Raw genomic sequence first — 17164 nt, 5'->3', positions numbered from 1 at the left:
TCGCAAAAGCACAACGGACATGATCATCCGTTAGCTTTCTTCTCCAAGAAGTTGGGTGTGCATGAACAAAATTGGCCTACCCATGAGAAGGAACTCTATGCAATTAAGCTGTCGCTGGAAAAATGGCGTCATTACCTCTATGGTCGTCATTTCGACATCTACACGGACAACAGTGCATGTCAGTGGTTGTTACACCACCCGAAGGTTTCCTCGAAGCTTGCACGCTTCTTGACCTTCTTTGCTCAGTTCGACTTCACCCTGCATCACCTGAAAGGATCAATGAATGTCGTAGCTGATGCACTGTCCCGTCCTCCGATGGATTCAACTCCGAATGCGTTGATATCACCACAATTGGATCCGCCAATTGTCTGCTCAATCGGTTTTCAGCATTGTGAGTCTGAAAGTGATAAACCGACATCGAGTTTTCGCGTAATTAGCGATCTACGCACAGTCAATGCTTCGCTATCGACTCCAGATAGTCAAATTGCGACTGTTCCAGCCTCACAGAGTGTTGCGCGTCCCGCTATCAATACAATCAGCTTTCATACGTGTACACCGCAGTGTGACAGTTTTGGATCACGCTACCGTGCACAGCAACATGATGGGGACTCCCAGAAGGTGAATACGACCATGATATCTGCAGCTCTCTCGCCTGTTGAATTTTCGGGGAGGAGATGACGGATGTTCCTGCTGGTCACATCGCCTTACATGATCTTTCCGATGGTCACCTCTACACTCCTGTTCAAGATGCAGAGATTGCCACATCGGTCGTGCAAATGCAACACGCAAGTTCGCTAGGATGGACTTCGAATCTCAAAGAAGAGTTCATCAAAGCCTACCGCACTGATCCTGGATTTCGTGACAAGTATCGTACTCCGCATGATCCATACGTACTCAAGGATCAATTGCTTTATGTGCAATTCACGGACGATAAGGAGTCCAAAATGATGAGACTTTGTGTCCCGAGATCGCAGCGCAATCGTCTAAGAACGAAGATTATTGAGCAATTTCATGATTCCAGTATTGCCGCGCACCCAGGAATTCGTCGTACGTACCTCCGTATCAAGCAATGGTACTACTGGGCGTCGCTTCATGAAGACGTTTCTGATTACGTGCAAAGTTGTGAAACATGCACACGTTGGAAGCACAGCAATGCCAAGAAGAATGGCAAGTTGATTCCAATTCCGATTCCAACGGAATGTTGGGAAGTCGTCTCCATGGATTTCGTTACTGGATTGCCAGAATCAGATGGCTATGATGCTATCATGACCGTCGTGGACAAGTTGTCCAAGCGTCCGATCTACTGTCCCGTTCACCCTACTGATGATGCCGAAGAAATCGCTCATTATTCTTCGACAATGTCGTTCGGCATCATGGAGTGCCTGCAGTGATCATCAGTGATCGTGATCCCAAATTCACATCGCGTTTTTGGAAATCACTCGCGCAGGTCATGGGTGTACAATTGAATATGACAACGTCATATCGCGCTCAAGCTGACTGCCAAACCGAACGTCAAAACCTGGTACTAGAAGACGCACTTCGTTGCATGGTCTCGTATCATGGTGATGACTGGGCTGCCAAGTTGGGAACGATTGAGTATGCTCATGCCACGCTAGTCAGTGCCTCTACAGGACTTTCGCCATTTGAAGTAGACACAGGGCGTCAGGAACGCAATCCCTTCGGAACTTTTCCTACGCTGTCTACCACAGTTCAAGTACAACAAGGACTGTCTGAGTATGCAAATCGCTTCAAGGACGAACGTGACAAGATTATTGGCAAAGCCAAGGAGCACTTACTCAAGGCTCAAGCATCGCAAAAGAAGTACTACGATCAACACCGTAGCAATGTGCAATTCAAGGAAGGAGATTTGGTTATGCTGGATACACGCCGTATTCCACTCAAGCATGCTGCGAAAGACATTGACGTCAAACGTGCAAAGTTAGCCGCTCGTAAAGTTGGTCCGTTCGTTATCAAGCGCATGATCAACGACAACGCTGCTCGTCTGATTTTGCCACGCAGTATGAAGTCACTGAACCCTACTTTCAACGTAGACGTTCTCAGCCATTACGTCTCCAACCCGGACAAGTTTGAGACTCGTGTTCTTCCGAAAGCATCTCGCATCATCACGAATGAAGATACTGGAGAAGACCTCCACATTGTCGAGAAACTTCTACGCAAGCGTCAGTTCAATCGCAAGATTGAGTGGCTTGTCAAGTGGCATGGTCTCCCAGATCACGAATCTTCGTGGGAACTCGAGAAAGACATCAAGCACGTCTCTCACTGGAAAGTTCTCGTCGACGACTTCAAGCGCCGTCAACGTGAAGTCAAACCCGGGAGGATGTAAGGACCGAGACGTGACGAGCACGTCAAGGCCCGCACATCTAAACTACAACATCCACTACGCAAAGACAAATGGGTAAGTAAGGAACATGCACTAGGGTGCATGATCTCTGTCGTGTACATTTACTCTTGTATAGCGCACGTCAACCCACTTCAACTTGAAGTGGATTGACCAATCAGATTCATTCATTTTAGCACCGCCTTGGGCACTGGCCCAGACGGCCGGCCACAAGACCTTAACCAACTAATATCACTTTGCAATTTACGTCCAACTACCTACACGTTTCCACATCGCGGTACATCTTCACTCGCGGCCTTCTACGTGTCAAGCCTTACAGGAGGCGTCGCTAATTTCGACCCCGCGGTCGTGACGCAAATCGCCGCGGTCGACCCAGCGCTGGCGGCCATCGCTGCTGCGCTCAGCGGACACCAGAATCGAGGTGGAGCAGTGCAACCCGAACGCGTGCCCGATGAAGACGTTGGTGGTGCTGAAGAAGAAGAAGCCACGGCGGCAGACCGCGACACGAGCGACAAGAAGAATGGGAAAATCGACCTGCGTAACATCAAGGTCAACGCGTTCAGCGGCGAAGTGCAATCGGGCGACGTTGATGCCAAGGTGCGCGAGTTTCGCGATGAGCTCGACAAGGAGATTGCCGACGCTCAAGTCCTCGTGGGGCATGTCTGGAGCGACGAGGTCAAGAAGACCATTCTCAAGACGTTCCTCACGGGCATGGCGCGGCTTTGGTGTAGTGGGTCTAACTTGACTCACTACTGTAGCTTACACGTCGCACTACGTGTATGAGGAAGCGTAGAAGTTTATTAATAATTTTGAATTAATTATACTTGAGTCCACAAGTATAATATAAATCAAATAAAACACCAAATAGGTAGTTTAAGGTAAAATGAGAACTGTATTGTTTGTAAATTGATCTTCCTCTAAAATCTGCTAGAAACTGTTTATCATCTATGAAAGGGTTGGCAGCGGCTGGCTGTCAGAGCCCCGCTAATATGCATGTCTCTGATTGGTAGAAAGATGCTGCTTTCTACCAATAGGATCTTTTGGGTATGTGTGGACCACTCACTGTGGTGGTCCACTTCAATGTATCCATTGTTGTGTCTTACACCAATGTGAGGAAGTATCTAAAACCTTTAACAGATATTTATCTGTTAAACCATAAGCGGCAATTGCCATGCACAAGTGACAATTGTCACTTGTGACCGTTGTCATGCACAAGTGACTGTTGTCACTTGTGTGTGTAACCCCGTTACACCATCCCCCCGTTAAGCTTAGACGTGTCGGTATCGACACGTCAATTAATATTGACTGCTTGTCAATTGTTCGTGCTGGGGATTTCCGTGCTCATCTGCAATGAGCACGATCAAGTTGAAGACCACCATTGCAACAGAGTGTAAATTCTCTGTTGCTGAGTACAATGCGCGGTAGCGCGAGGTGCGCCGCTACCACGGGGACAGACAACACAGTGTCTGTGTATGATTCTTCGATGTCGACCACGTCTATGCGTCGACATCTCTAAGCGAATTTCTGTTTCTTACCGTGATCGGGTAAGCAAGCGCCAAAGCACTTCGAGTCCTTCTCGAAGTGGCAAGTATTAGCAACTCCACGCTGTTGCGGTGGAGGCTGGTGTCCGTGCGCCGTGCGCACTGTCCGTCCAGGTGGCGGTGCATATTAGCAACCGCGACCACAACAGGTATACTATATGTATACCTGAGAGCTTCAATGATCTCCGTGCTAATTATCTAGCACGCGAGTTGTCAGGCGTTGTAGATTACTACAGCGCTCGCACTACCTTCTTGCTGGTAGTGCGTGTTGGGTTTCGTACTCCTTCACCATGTCCGGAACGTCTTCCATCAAGACGTTCCGTGGTTCCAACGTGTCGTGTTGGGGAGGGAAACCTCTCCAACGAATGCGAAAACAATCCGGACCTCGGATTGTTTTCCTATGATCAACAATTCGCTGGACGATCCAGCGAATTTCTCCGCGTGCGTCTCGCAGCGGTGGCGGAGGTGGTGGAAACACGCCCCGATGGTCAACGCCGTGTTGACCTTCATCTCGTGCTACTCCACGACCAAGTGACGGTCGTGGAGTACATTCAGAGCGTGGCGGTTGCCGCTCTGTTCCTTCGTGTCCCGGCTCTGGCGGTCTCCCAGACCGCCTTGAACGTGTCGGTCGGGCTGTAGGCCCGACTGTATTGACAGGGGAAACCCTCCTCTCCAGCGCGTAGTCGCGCTGGAGAGGAGGGTTTCCCCTGTCGAGTCTGTCTCTTCGGGTCAGGCGAGCCATTTGGCTCGTGCTGGAGGTATGGCTTTAACCGCCCGACATAAAATGTCGGGCGGAGCCGCATGCTAGACGGTATGTCTAGCGTGTATGCGTTACCGTGGCGTGCCATCACCGTGAATGGCCCGATGAAGCGCGGAGCAAGCTTGCTTGCTCCGAAATCCGAAACTGCATGTTTGGGCAGGTTTTGAGTAGATAACAAAACCAATGAATTCACGTTGAATTCATTTGTGTTACCCCTGCCAATATTATCGGCGTTCAGCTTCTGTTTATCCACAGAAGCTGCAATCGTGTCCTGGACAAACCGAATTACGGCTTGTCTTTTATTGATAAAGTCAATCGCATCCGAGCTGAACTCGTTCAGCTCGCTCTCCGCAAGAGGCCCGGCCTCTGCGTGGTTCTTCGCGGTGTCTGCGCAGGGCGCAGACCCGTGGTCCTTGTTCCTTGTGGAGTCTGTGCTCTGCACAGACTCGTTTTCCTTGTTCTGGGGGTCAGCGCACTGCGCTGACCGTTGGTTCTTCCTGCCAAGGTCTGCGCCCCGCGCAGACCTGGTTGTCTTGGTCCTTGTTGTCGCGGCTGACACTGTGCAAGTGTCAGCGGCTTTTTGCGACTGCTGTGTTGCAGTCGTAGATCCTCCCCCACTTAAAGTGGGAGCCACCACTCCGAGTAAACTCGGCAGACGGGGATGCCGCATGGCATTCACATAAAACGGTGTATGCCCGGTCGAGGCATGCACCGAGTTGTTGATGGCGAATTCCGCCATCGACAAACACTCGCTCCAGTTTTGGAACGAGTGAGCGTAGCTCTTCAACATATCGACGAGCACGCGATTCACGCGCTCGGTTTGACCGTCCGTCTGCGGATGATCCGCAGTCGACATGGAAAGCTGGCTCCCAAGAAGTGTAAACACTTCTTGCCACAGGTGCGCTGTGAAGCGCGGGTCTCTGTCCGACACGATGTCGGACGGCATGCCATGGTGTTTGAACACCATGTCGACGAACAGACGGGCCGTCTGCTTCGCGGTCACCTCTGCCGGCACCGCAGCAAGATGTACCATCTTGCTGAAGCGGTCGACGAAGACCACAACACCGGTATTCCCTCCGCTGTCCGGGGGAAGACCAAAGATGAAGTCCAATGACATGGACTTCCAACACTCCGACGGAGTCGGTAGTGATTGTAATGGAGCCTGCGCAAACGGCGCAGGCTTTACGCGTTGGCACACCTCGCAAGTAAGGACGTACTTGCGCACCCACTTGTACTGGTGGTGCCAGTAGAAGTCGCGCGTGAGAAGGACGTATGTCTTCTCACGTCCGAGATGTCCCGCAGACGGGGCATCATGATACTCGTACATGATCCTGAGTCGCAGGTCATGGTCATTTGGCACGACAACGCGGTCCGCGTTGTCGTCGACTGCATTATAAAGAAGCAGTCCGTCGTGCACCCGATATCGGTGTGCACGCGCACGAAGGTGCTTGGGCAACTTCTGACGAGCCTTGTCAGAAGGTGCTGTGCCATAGGCCAGCAAGAGTTTCGCGTCCGCGTCGTGCGCGTACGCGGCCTTCACTTCGTCCAACAGAGACGACGTGGGTGTGCTCGTTCGCATGGCGTCAATGGCATTGACGTCAGCAGCTTCTGCGTAGTCCGGCCGACGTGATAACGCGTCGGCCACTACATTCAATCTTCCGGGTTTGTATTCGACCCGGAAGTTATACTCCGCAAAGAATGAGAGCCATCTCGCCATTCTTTGTGATATGTGTGGCGACTTCACTGCGGTGCGCAGTGAAGCATGGTCGGTGTAGACCACAAATGGTCTACTCCCAAGCAAGTACACTCGGAACTTTGCGAGTGCATACTTCATGGCAAGGAGTTCCTTGTCATGTACCGGATAATTACGCTCAGCTGCTTTCAGCTGACGCGACTGGTAATAGACGACACGATCACGGCCCTCGTGATCGTGCTGCATCAACGCGCATCCGATCGCGAAATCGGATGCGTCACACACTACGTGAAATGGGCGATCTTGGTCAGCCACTGCCAAGATCGGCGCCTCAGTCAAGCCCCGCTTGACCGCATCGAATACATTTGGCAATCGGGTGTCCAATTCCACACAGCTTCTTTCTTAAGAAGCTGTGACAGCGGGCGGATCTTGCCCGCATAATCCTCCACGTACTTGCACAAGTACGTGGCCAAGCCAAGGAACTGCCTCAGTTCCTTGACACTTGATGGCGTTGGCCATTCGTTAATCACTCTGACCTTTTCTGGGTCAGGGCGGACACCATTCTTCCCTACGAGACACCCGAGGACGGGTATCTCGCTCGCCCCGAAGATACACTTCTTCAGGTTCGCGTAGAGCTTATGCTTTCGCATAAGCTCAAGTAGCTGCCGGAGATGCACCCTGTGCATCTCTACGTCGGTCTTCCCGTCCACAGCCCGGCTGTGGATGAATACATCATCGAAGTAGCTCGGTGCGAAGTCGCGCACCGAGCGCAACAAGTGCGTCACGCACCTGTTGAAAGTCGCAGGGGCATTCTTAAGCCCCTGTGGCATTACTAGCCATTCCCAGAGCATGCCGCTTGGCGTGCTCACTGCCATGAGAGGGATATCGCTTTCACGCATTAGGATTTGGTAAAATCCATCTCGCAAGTCGAGAGCACTGTAAACGGTGCTCCCGGCCATCGAATCGATGATAACATCTTTTCGTGGTATCGGCGTCTGCGCCGGTACCGTCGCATCGTTCAGCTTGTTGTAGGCATGAACGATGCGCCATCCGCCCTGTGGCTTCTTGACACAGAACGTCGGAGCACTGTGCGGGGACTTTGATTCCCGCACTTGTCCTGCTTTACGACGACTTTCAAAGAAGTCGTCGATCGCTTTCACTTGCTCTCGCGGCAGTGGCCACTGCCGCGTGACACAGTACTTCGTGCCCGGCACGAGATCAATCTCGTGCTGAATGCCCTTATCCTGCGGAAGCTCCGCAGGAATGTCTTCCGGGAGTACGTCTTTGTATTCCCTCAACAATTTGTAATAGGGACTCGACTTCAGCGAGTCCCAACCTTGTTCCTCGAAGCGCTCTCGCTTCGTCTTCGCACTGAGAGTGTCTTCACTCTCAGTGGTACTTCCCATGAAGAGCTGCCTCAGCTCTTCGCTCTCGCTCGCCGTTCTTTCGCTGTCCGAAAGAACGCAGACTTGCTCGATGCGTCCATCGTGCAAGTCGCGCGTGAAGCGCTTCCAGCTCATGGCTGGAAGCGAAGTCAACTCCGACGCCGTCGTCGGAGGACTAGCGAGTTCCATGTCACGATACTGGAATCCAGTATCGGTGCGCGTCAAGACGCTTAGCGTCTTGACATTCGGCGTCACCGCCGCAGTCTGCCCAGCAGACTGCTCTTGTTGCGTCTCGGTCCCGGACCGAGACTTGCGCAGCGTTTTCCGCTTGCGCCGTCTTCTTGTTGTGCGGAGCCCGGCTCCGCACAGTTGTTCTTCTTGTCCAGGCCCGGCCGTGGACAGTCGTTCGCCGGCGGACCCTGTCCGCGGGCGCGCGGTATCAAGCCCGGCTTGACCGCATTTTCCTTCGTGCAGCCCGGCTGCACGGTAATGTGTCCCTTCGCCGGCAGACTCTGTCTGCGGGCGCGCGATATCAAGCCCGGCTTGATCGCATGGCGCTTCGTCGTGCAGCCCGGCTGCACGACAGCATGCAAATTGCGTCAGTGCGGTACGTTTGCAACCGTCCGCACTGTTTGCAGCGTCAACTCCCGGAGTTGACACGCCTTCGTCACCTCGACGCCATTCATTGGCGGAGCCCCTCATGACCGAGGGTGCGTCGGCTCCCGGAGCCGACGCGTCGTTGTCGACCTGACCGCTTCGGGTTAGGGACTGTCCCTTACACGCTTGAACGTGGGTGTTGGTTCCCGGAACCAACACATCTTTTTCTTCCGACGTCGGCAGCATTGCCGACGTGGGTCTCACTTGTGCGCGCCCTCGCGCACTTCTTGGGCACTCCGGGACAGCAGCATAAAGCGCTGTCTCGACTGGTGAGCCGCGCGCACCTGCTGGTGCGCGCGCTGCGGTAACAGGGCCATCGCTCTCTGTTCCGCTGTCGCGACCGAAGCGCAGGAGCGTGCGCTTCTTCCAGTCTATTACCGGATCATGCCGTGCAAGCCACGGCATGCCCATTACTACGTCGAATTTATCGTCCAGGTCCAGGACGATAAAGTGTTCGACAAACACTCGTTGTTTGTACGAGAAGCGCACGTTCACGACGCGCTTCTCGGTCTTCACGATGGCACCTGTTGCCAGTCGTACCTCCTGAAGACTTCGAGGTGTATCTACCTCCTCGAAGTCAAGTCTCGACAGGCTTCGTAGTCGAACAAAGTTGTTCGACGCGCCTGAGTCTACCAAAGCTCGAAGAGAGTCACTCGCTCTCTTTGAGTAAACCTTCAAGATGACTAGGTTCGGCCTGTCATCTTGTTTCTTACAGTGAGAGCTGGTCTCACTGGGGGCTGCAGTCCTCAGTGTCGCGTGCCCGATGTCGGCACGCGCGACTGCATTACCAGTAGGGCGCCCCGCGCCTACTGGATGTTCACGTTTTTTGTTTGTTCGCGGCGATGCCCAGCATCGCCACGACGGCCACTATTGTAGTGCACGGGAGCCGTGCACTCTCTGGCAAAGTGACCGATCCTTCCGCAACGGAAGCATCGCACATTATTTCCGTGCTGCTGGTGACCAGCAGCCGTTGCATTCGAGAGGTCCATTGGTTCCGGACCTCCCGTGCTCACTACCGGGCGCGGTTGCGACCTCGGCACGCTCGCAAGCAGTTTAGCCTGCCGCAGGCTAAACTCTTCTTGCATTGCGAGCGTAATCGCAGCTTCGAGAGTACTCGGGTACTCTCGGAAGAGATAGGTCTTCACAGGCCCATCTCTCAGTCCCTTCATGAACGTGACGACTTTAGTCGCCTCGTCTATCGGGTTGGTCACGATGTTCGAGACCAAGTACCGTGCACGCTGCGCGTAAGCATGGACATCATGCTTACCCTGCTGCAGGTCGAGGAATTCCGTCCTCGACCGGAATTCATTTTGCGGGGGCTCAAACGCTTGTTTGAGCTCCTCTTTGAATATCTCGTACGTGCTAAAGCACGTAGGATCTGAGAGTCGGCGTCCGTACGCCCAACTCCTCGCTCGTCCGCCAAGACATGACATGGCGAACGCAACCTTTGACAACGGGTCGACGATACGTCGAGCCGCAATGGCTGTGTCGAGTTCGACAAGCCATCGGAGGAGAGGCTCGCCCTCTCTTCCTACATAATTGCTCACGCTCAATTTTAATGATTGAGCACGCGGTGTCGTCCTCGACGACGCCGTTGTTGAGGAAGCAGCATCGCGCTGCTCCTTCATGATGAATCCCAGAGCAACACCATGTTGCTCTGTCGGCGATAGCGTACGCAACATTGTAGCTATCGCCGCCTCCCCAATGACTGTTGACAGTCGTTGGAGGGCCTCCCACTCTGGATCCGACAGGTGGGGGCAGTCCGCGCGTGCAACATGAGTTGCAGGCGTGTTGGAGCTCTCCATGGGCACCTCCGTGCTCATGTGGTTCTCGGCTCCGCGTTCGTACACCGCGTACGAACGTCAAGCAGTCGGTCGTTGGACGGACTACAAAGTGCTACCAGGTGTAGTGGGTCTAACTTGACTCACTAGTTTAGCTTACACGTCGCGCTACGTGTATGAGGAAGCGTAGAAGTTTATTAATAATTTTGAATTAATTATACTTGAGTCCACAAGTATAATATAAATCAAATAAAACACCAAATAGGTAGTTTAAGGTAAAATGAGAACTGTATTGTTTGTAAATTGATCTTCCTCTAAAATCTGCTAGAAACTGTTTATCATCTATGAAAGGGTTGGCAGCGGCTGGCTGTCAGAGCCCGCTAATATGCATGTCTCTGATTGGTAGAAAGATGTTGCTTTCTACCAATAGGATCTTTTGGGTATGTGTGGACCACTCACTGTGGTGGTCCACTTCAATGTATCCATTGTTGTGTCTTACACCAATGTGAGGAAGTATCTAAAACCTTTAACAGATATTTATCTGTTAAACCATAAGCGGCAATTGCCATGCACAAGTGACAGTTGTCACTTGTGACCGTTGTCATGCACAAGTGACTGTTGTCACTTGTGTGTGTAACCCCGTTACATTTGGTATCGCGAATGGTGCCGGGCTAACTCTGCCGCCTCGTATGCCGACACCGGCGATGCATTGGTGCACAATTTCCGACCAATCCTGGTCGGTGTCGACATCGCTGACCGCATCAAGAACGAACGAAAATGATGGAACGAGACATACCGCGAGTTCGCAGACCGGCTGCTGCAGATGGCAGACGCACTGGAGGGTGGAAAGACGCAGCGCGCGAACGCACGTTGTGCTCTGGTGGCGTTCGTACGAAACGCATACCCCAAGCACACTGACTTCTTGGAGACCAAGACAGACCTCAAGTGCGAGGATCCGGAGCGAGAACTCCAGACGGCGATCGCAGTACTCTCACGAAAGGCCTGGTCCGACGGCCGGCTGCCGGATCGGACAAAGCATAAGGCGACATCACAGGTTACGAGCGCTGAGGCGAAGGGCAAGGCCAAGACGAAGGCGCGAATCAAGGCCAAGACGAAGGCGCGAACCCCACTGCCGAGGCCCACGTCGCAAAAGAAGCCCGAAACCAGCAAGAAGTGAGCGGCAGAGGCCCACGCGGCGGTGGTCGAACGAAAGAAGAAACCGAAGAACACCGGCATCTTCGCTGGAAAATCCGGCATCGTGTGTTTCGAATGAGGCGGTGAAGGCCACACGGCGGTATTCCATCGCAAGTATCTGCGGAACAAGCCAGCCAACGATGGCAGCAACGAGGCGTCAGCGCAGCTGGCGAACGTGGACAACTCAGAGGAAGACGAAGACGTGGGAGACTGCGGGCGCAGACGTAGACGAGGAGGAGGAGGAAGACGACGAGTGAAGGGCAGGCGTCAGGTGGAGCCCGATGCTGCTAGACTCGGGCGCGTCACACCACCTGACCGGTCAACTCAATGATCTCACAAATAAGCGAAAGTGCAGGTCACTGTTCGTTCCAGTCGCAGACGGACACACAGTGGTGGCCACTGTCGTAGGGGACCTCAACATCGAGGCGTTGGTGGACAACGGGAAGGGCACATGTGTCGTGCGGGATTTTGTGCAGGAAAACGTTTACTTCGTTCCCAATTTTCGCGCACGTTGATGTCCATCTCCACGCTCATACGCACGGGTCACGACGTCGTCTTCTCGGAGGGCTGCTCCGTGCTGAGAGGGCGACACCGCAAGGTTGCCCGCATTGCGCGAGTGTTCAAGGGCATATACCCGCTGGTGACGGTGCACCAAGTACGCACCGACGAAGAGGTGCGAGTCGCGGCAGCGTTGTCTGTGCTAGGCACAGACCTTGAGTCGTGGCACCGACGGTACGGTCATGTCGGGCTCAAAACACTGAAGTCAATGGCTAAGAACAAAGTCGTCAAAGGATTATGCATAGTAAAGAGGACAAAACCTCCAACGTGCCTCGTGTGTGCACTGACCAAGGCCACCACACGAGCACCGCCAAAGAATCGAACCAGTAGCGCTGAAGTGGCCGAGAGCATCGTACATGCGGACCTGAGCGGACCAGTCACCAAGTCCCGGGAGGGACACCGATTCTTTATGGTGATCTCATTGCGCGGATTCGTGCAGGTGTATCCACTAAAGAAAAAGTCCGAGGCAACATCAAAGATGAAGGTGTTCCTGAAGTTAATTGAGCGACAGGCGGCGGTCCCGGCGTCGGAGATCAAGGTAATCAAAACTGACGGCGGGACTGAATTCCTCAACAAGGTCTTCCGACGCCTCGTGCAAAGCCAATGTATCGCACAAGAACATAAAGCGCGCTACAGCTCTTACGAGAACGGAGTGACGGAGCGAGCGGTGCGCACGGTGACAGAAATGGCATCCGCTTTGGTCGCCGACTCCGGCATGCTCCACAGTATGTGGGCCGACGCCCTCCAGCACGCTGCCTTCCTGAGAAACCGAATCACCAATCGCGGCGAAGTGATCACGAAAAGATTTTCAAGCGACGCCCAGATATGAGCAAGGTACCCATCTTCGGCCAGGCCGTGACCGCTCGCATCCCGGAGGAAATCCGCGTCAAGTATCAGTGGTTCAAGAACCCGCGTGGCGAGCTGGGTGCGTTGGTAGGGTGCACAGACGAAGTCAAGGGCTACAAAGTGTGGTTTCCGGGTCCAGGTTCGCCTTTGATCAAGGCCAGCGACGCCAGACGCCTGTCCAAGCGAATCGCAGGCCAGTCAGTAACCCATGCGGCAGCTTTCGCCGTTCTGGGGGGGGGATTCTGCGAGGGCCACTGAATATCACGGAGGCTCGCCGGTCGCCCCCAGTGGGTCGAGTGGAACCGCGCGATATCGGAAGAGGTGCAAACACTTTTCTAGAACGGCACCTTCGAGTGGGTCGACGCACCACCCAACGCGGGTGTGCCTGACCACACGATTTAGTTCCGACGGAAGACTGGTGCACGAGCCGAGATCGTAAGGTTTAAAGCTCGCCTCTGCGCCCGGGGAGATCGACAGCGGTTCCTGATCGACTTCGCCGAGACCTACGCCCCAGTCGCGACGCTCCACACCGTGCAGATATTCTTCGTAGTGGTTACTAAATTTCAGTTGGTGGTGTGCCAGGGTGATGTTCCCTCGGCGTACGTGAAGGCCGACCTCCCGGAGATCATCTACATGAATCCGGTGGAAGGTTTGCTCGAGCCGGTCGAGAAGGCAAGGTATGGCGACTGCGCAAGGACCATTACGGTCTGAGTCAAGCGGGACGCGAGTGAAATATCGAGATAGATGCGTTTTTGCGCAGCTACGGGTTACAACCTACTGATGATGACGCTTGCCTATACTTCGCATACGTCGAGGGCTCACTGCTACTGATGATGACGCTTGCCTATACTTCGCATACGTCGAGGGCTCACTGCTACTCTTGTGCCTGTACGTCGACGACTTGCTCGTCGCTCACACCAACGAGATCCAAGTTAATCGCCTAATTGCTAAGTCTGAAGGAGAGGTACGGCATCAAGGACTTGGGAGAACCCCGATCAGTTCCTCGGCATGCAGATCGAGCAGGGATGGCAAAAAAATATGGAAGGAATTTTTCGAAATAAAAATATCAAAAAATATTTTTATTTCCATTTTTATATTTTGTTTACCATTTTTATACATCAAACCCCGGTGAAACAGATCGCCTGGACACCGTATAACACAGTAACTACCTGAATACTGTCCTCAACGCATACTGACGAGTGGGCTGCCGCCGCAGGGCTATTCCAGCTTCAAAGGTGGCGGAGCCGACCATGCCGATCGCGGTCAAGACACCTGAGGACTTAAGCGGCGCCATCGGCGAGAAGCAGCCGATCACCGTGCAGTTCTCGGCGCCGCGGTGCGGTGGCTGCAAGATGGTGACCCCCCAAGATGATGCAGCTGACGGAGAACGAGTTCCTGGCCATCAAGTTCCTAAAGGTGAGCACCGAGGAGCTGGAGAGCGTCTGCAACGAGATTGACGTAGACTGCTTCCCCACCTTCCGCGAGTGCAAGGACAGCGAGATGACCGCGTCGCACGTCTGCAAATATAGGACCCCACCTAATAGAGCGCGGTTGTCAGATTGTGTCCGATACAAAACTGAAGTGTTTTATTTTCGTACTTACACGAATAAAAATGAAAAATATTTTTATTATATTTTTTCACGGATAAAAAGATTTAAAAAAATTGCCATCCCTGGGTCAAGCGCAAACGACCGTCGACCGTGCTACTCTCACAAGAAGTTTACGTCGACGAAGTACTGCACCGATTCGCGATGGGCGGTGCGCGGCCGTACCGCACCCCCATGGTCCCGAACACGCGCCTTGACGAAGTGTCTGATTGCCCAACGCCCGAGGAAGTCGCGATAATGCGGCGGATGCCCTACCGCGAGGCAGCCGAGGCACTCCTGTACCTCGCCCGGGTCACGCGCCCGGACATAAGCTTCGCCGTGAGTCAGCTCGCTTCGACACAGCGCCCGCCCTCGGAAGGTCGCCTGGGATGCAGCCAAGATTCTATTTCGGTATGTAAACAGCACGAAGAACCTGCGGTTGGGCCTCGAGCCGAACAGCGCGGAAATTCTGGTCGTGTCGGACGCCTACTGGGCGAACGATAAGGCGGATCGCAAGTCTATTTCGGGGCGCGTGGTGTTTCGGTTCGGTGGCCCGATTGCCCAGTGTGGATAAAGCCGCGGCTTTATTTTGGGCTGTCGGCTTTATCGATGTTTTAGCTGATCGGCTTTATTGGTGGGGCAAGTGGCGGCCAATATCCGGACATTACCGAACAAATCGTACCTAATTGGGCTTGTTATATTTTGTAGATTACACAACCGAAAGAAGGAGAATCGCGCCATCACCGAGCTCTTGCGGGCTCCTACGCGGGCCACACCGCGCTGGAGAACAAGTTCCACCTGGTGCCCTCGGGCATCCTGAACCCGAACGTTATCTGAATCATTGGTAACGGACGGCCTCCAACTCAAACCACGGCCACGGTGTCTCAAGCGTATTGCGCTCCATTTCGTTGAGCGCTGCTCGGCCTCATTTCTCATTTTGCACCGAGCCGAGCAAGCACCTGCAAATAAGTCTCCCCACCTCACCGCCAAGTCACCTCCCACGCACCCACCGAAAGCAGCATGAGGTTCTTCACCGCTGCGCTCGCCGTGTTCGTGCTGATCGCGACGACCGCCAACGGCTCGCCCATGCTTCGCATGGAGACCAAGGGCAAGAAGGGCAAGTCTAAGACGGAGGTACGAGAGATGCTGGCTCTCGTCAGCACTAGAGGTCGAGGTTGTAATCGAGCGTAGCGAGAACACTTGTGTGGGAGGATGAAAGTTCAAAAGTGAGTAGTGTTAGGTTGTGTTGCATCGGGGAAGGCCTCAACCGAAAAAACCCGTACGGTTGACAGTGACCACTCCTGTAACGGGGTTACACGTACAAGTGGCTGCAAGCCACTTGTGAATTTAACAGATAGGATATCTGTTAAACGTTTTGGATACTTCCTCACATTGGTGTAAGACACACCGATGGATACATTGAAGTGGACCACCACAGTGAGTGGTCCACACATACCCAAAAGATCCTATTGGTAGAAAGCAGCATCTTTCTACCAATCAGAGTCATGCATATTAGCGGGGCTCTGACAGCCAGCCGCTGCCAACCCATTCATAGATGATAAACAGTTTTAGCAGATTTTTAGAGGAAGATCAATTTACAAACAATACAGTTCTCAATTTACCTTAAACTAGCTACTTGGAGTCTTGTCTAAGTTAACTTATATTTGTGTATTCAAATATAATTAACCTAAGTAATTACTAAGTACTTACGCTTCCTCATACACGTTGCGCAACGTGTAAGCTAAAGTAGTGAGTCAAGTTAGACCCACTACACCTGGTAGCACTTTGTAGTCCGTCCAACGACCGACTGCTTGACGTTCGTACGCGGTGTACGAACGCGGAGCCGAGAACCACATGAGCACGGAGGTGCCCATGGAGAGCTCCAACACGCCTGCAACGCATGTTGCACGCGCTGACTGCCCCCACCTGTCTGACCCAGAGTGGGAGGCCCTCCAACGACTGTCAACAGTCATTGGAGAAGCGGCGATAGCTACAATGCTGCGTACGCTATCGCCGACGGAGCAACATGGTGTTGCTCTGGGGTTCATCATGAAGGAGCAGCGTGACGCTGCTTCCTCGGTGACGGCGTCGTCAGGGACGACACCGCGTGCTCAACCATTAAAGTTGAGCGTAAGCAATTACGTGGGAAGAGAGGGCGAGCCTCTCCTCCGATGGCTTGTCGAACTCGACACAGCCATAGCGGCTCGACGCATCGTCGACCCGCTGTCGAAGGTCGCGTTCGCCATGTCCTGCCTTGGCGGACGCGCAAGGAGTTGGGCGTATGGACGCCGACTCTCAGATCCTACGTGCTTCAGCACGTACGAAGTATTCAAGGAGGAGCTCAAACAAGCGTTTGAGCCCCCGCAAAACGAATTCCGGTCGAGGGCGGAATTCCTCGACCTGCAGCAGGGTAAGCATGATGTCCATGCTTACGCGCAGCGCGCACGATATTTGGTATCAAATATCGTGACTAACCCGATTGACGAGGCGACCAAGGTCGTCACGTTCATGAAAGGACTTAGAGATGGGCCTGTGAAGACCTATCTCTTCCGAGAGTACCCGAGTACTCTCGAAGCTGCGATCACTCTTGCCATGCAAGAAGAGTTTAGCCTGCGGCAGGCTAAACTGCATGTGAACGTGCCGAGGCCGCAACCACGCCCGGTAGCGAGGACGGGAGGTCCGGAACCAATGGACCTCTCGAGCGCAACAACTGCTGGTTACCAGCAGCAGGGAGGTAACGTGCGATGCTTCCGTTGCGGAAGGATCGGTCACTTTGCACGGGAGTGCACAGCTCCCGTGCACTA

At 53.6% G+C, this 17164-nt stretch overlaps 2 protein-coding genes across 2 annotated transcripts; both read left to right on the top strand.

The window, feature by feature from the left end:
* Nucleotides 1-2737: 2737 nt before the first annotated feature.
* Nucleotides 2738-11353, top strand: IUM83_10984 (Farnesyl diphosphate synthase; the record flags this gene model as incomplete). Its single annotated transcript, XM_067935516.1, has 2 exons — nucleotides 2738-3089; nucleotides 10986-11353. The coding sequence occupies 2 exons, from the start codon at nucleotides 2738-2740 to the stop codon at nucleotides 11351-11353; spliced, it is 720 nt and encodes a 239-aa protein (XP_067798805.1).
* Nucleotides 11354-11884: 531 nt separating this feature from the next.
* IUM83_10983 (Retrovirus-related Pol Polyprotein from transposon TNT 1-94) lies at nucleotides 11885-15197 on the top strand (the record flags this gene model as incomplete). The annotated part of the gene is made up of 6 exons (XM_067935515.1): nucleotides 11885-12653; nucleotides 12752-12894; nucleotides 13357-13451; nucleotides 13991-14190; nucleotides 14509-14771; nucleotides 15069-15197. The coding sequence occupies 6 exons, from the start codon at nucleotides 11885-11887 to the stop codon at nucleotides 15195-15197; spliced, it is 1599 nt and encodes a 532-aa protein (XP_067798801.1).
* Between the last annotated feature and the right edge of the window lie 1967 nt (nucleotides 15198-17164).

Source organism: Phytophthora cinnamomi (genome assembly GCF_018691715.1).
Source record: "Phytophthora cinnamomi strain GKB4 chromosome Unknown Contig7, whole genome shotgun sequence".
Classification (NCBI taxonomy): Eukaryota; Oomycota; class Peronosporomycetes; order Peronosporales; family Peronosporaceae; genus Phytophthora; species Phytophthora cinnamomi.
The sequence above is the reverse complement of the archived record's forward strand: the minus strand, read 5'-3'. Positions and strand labels throughout refer to the sequence as shown.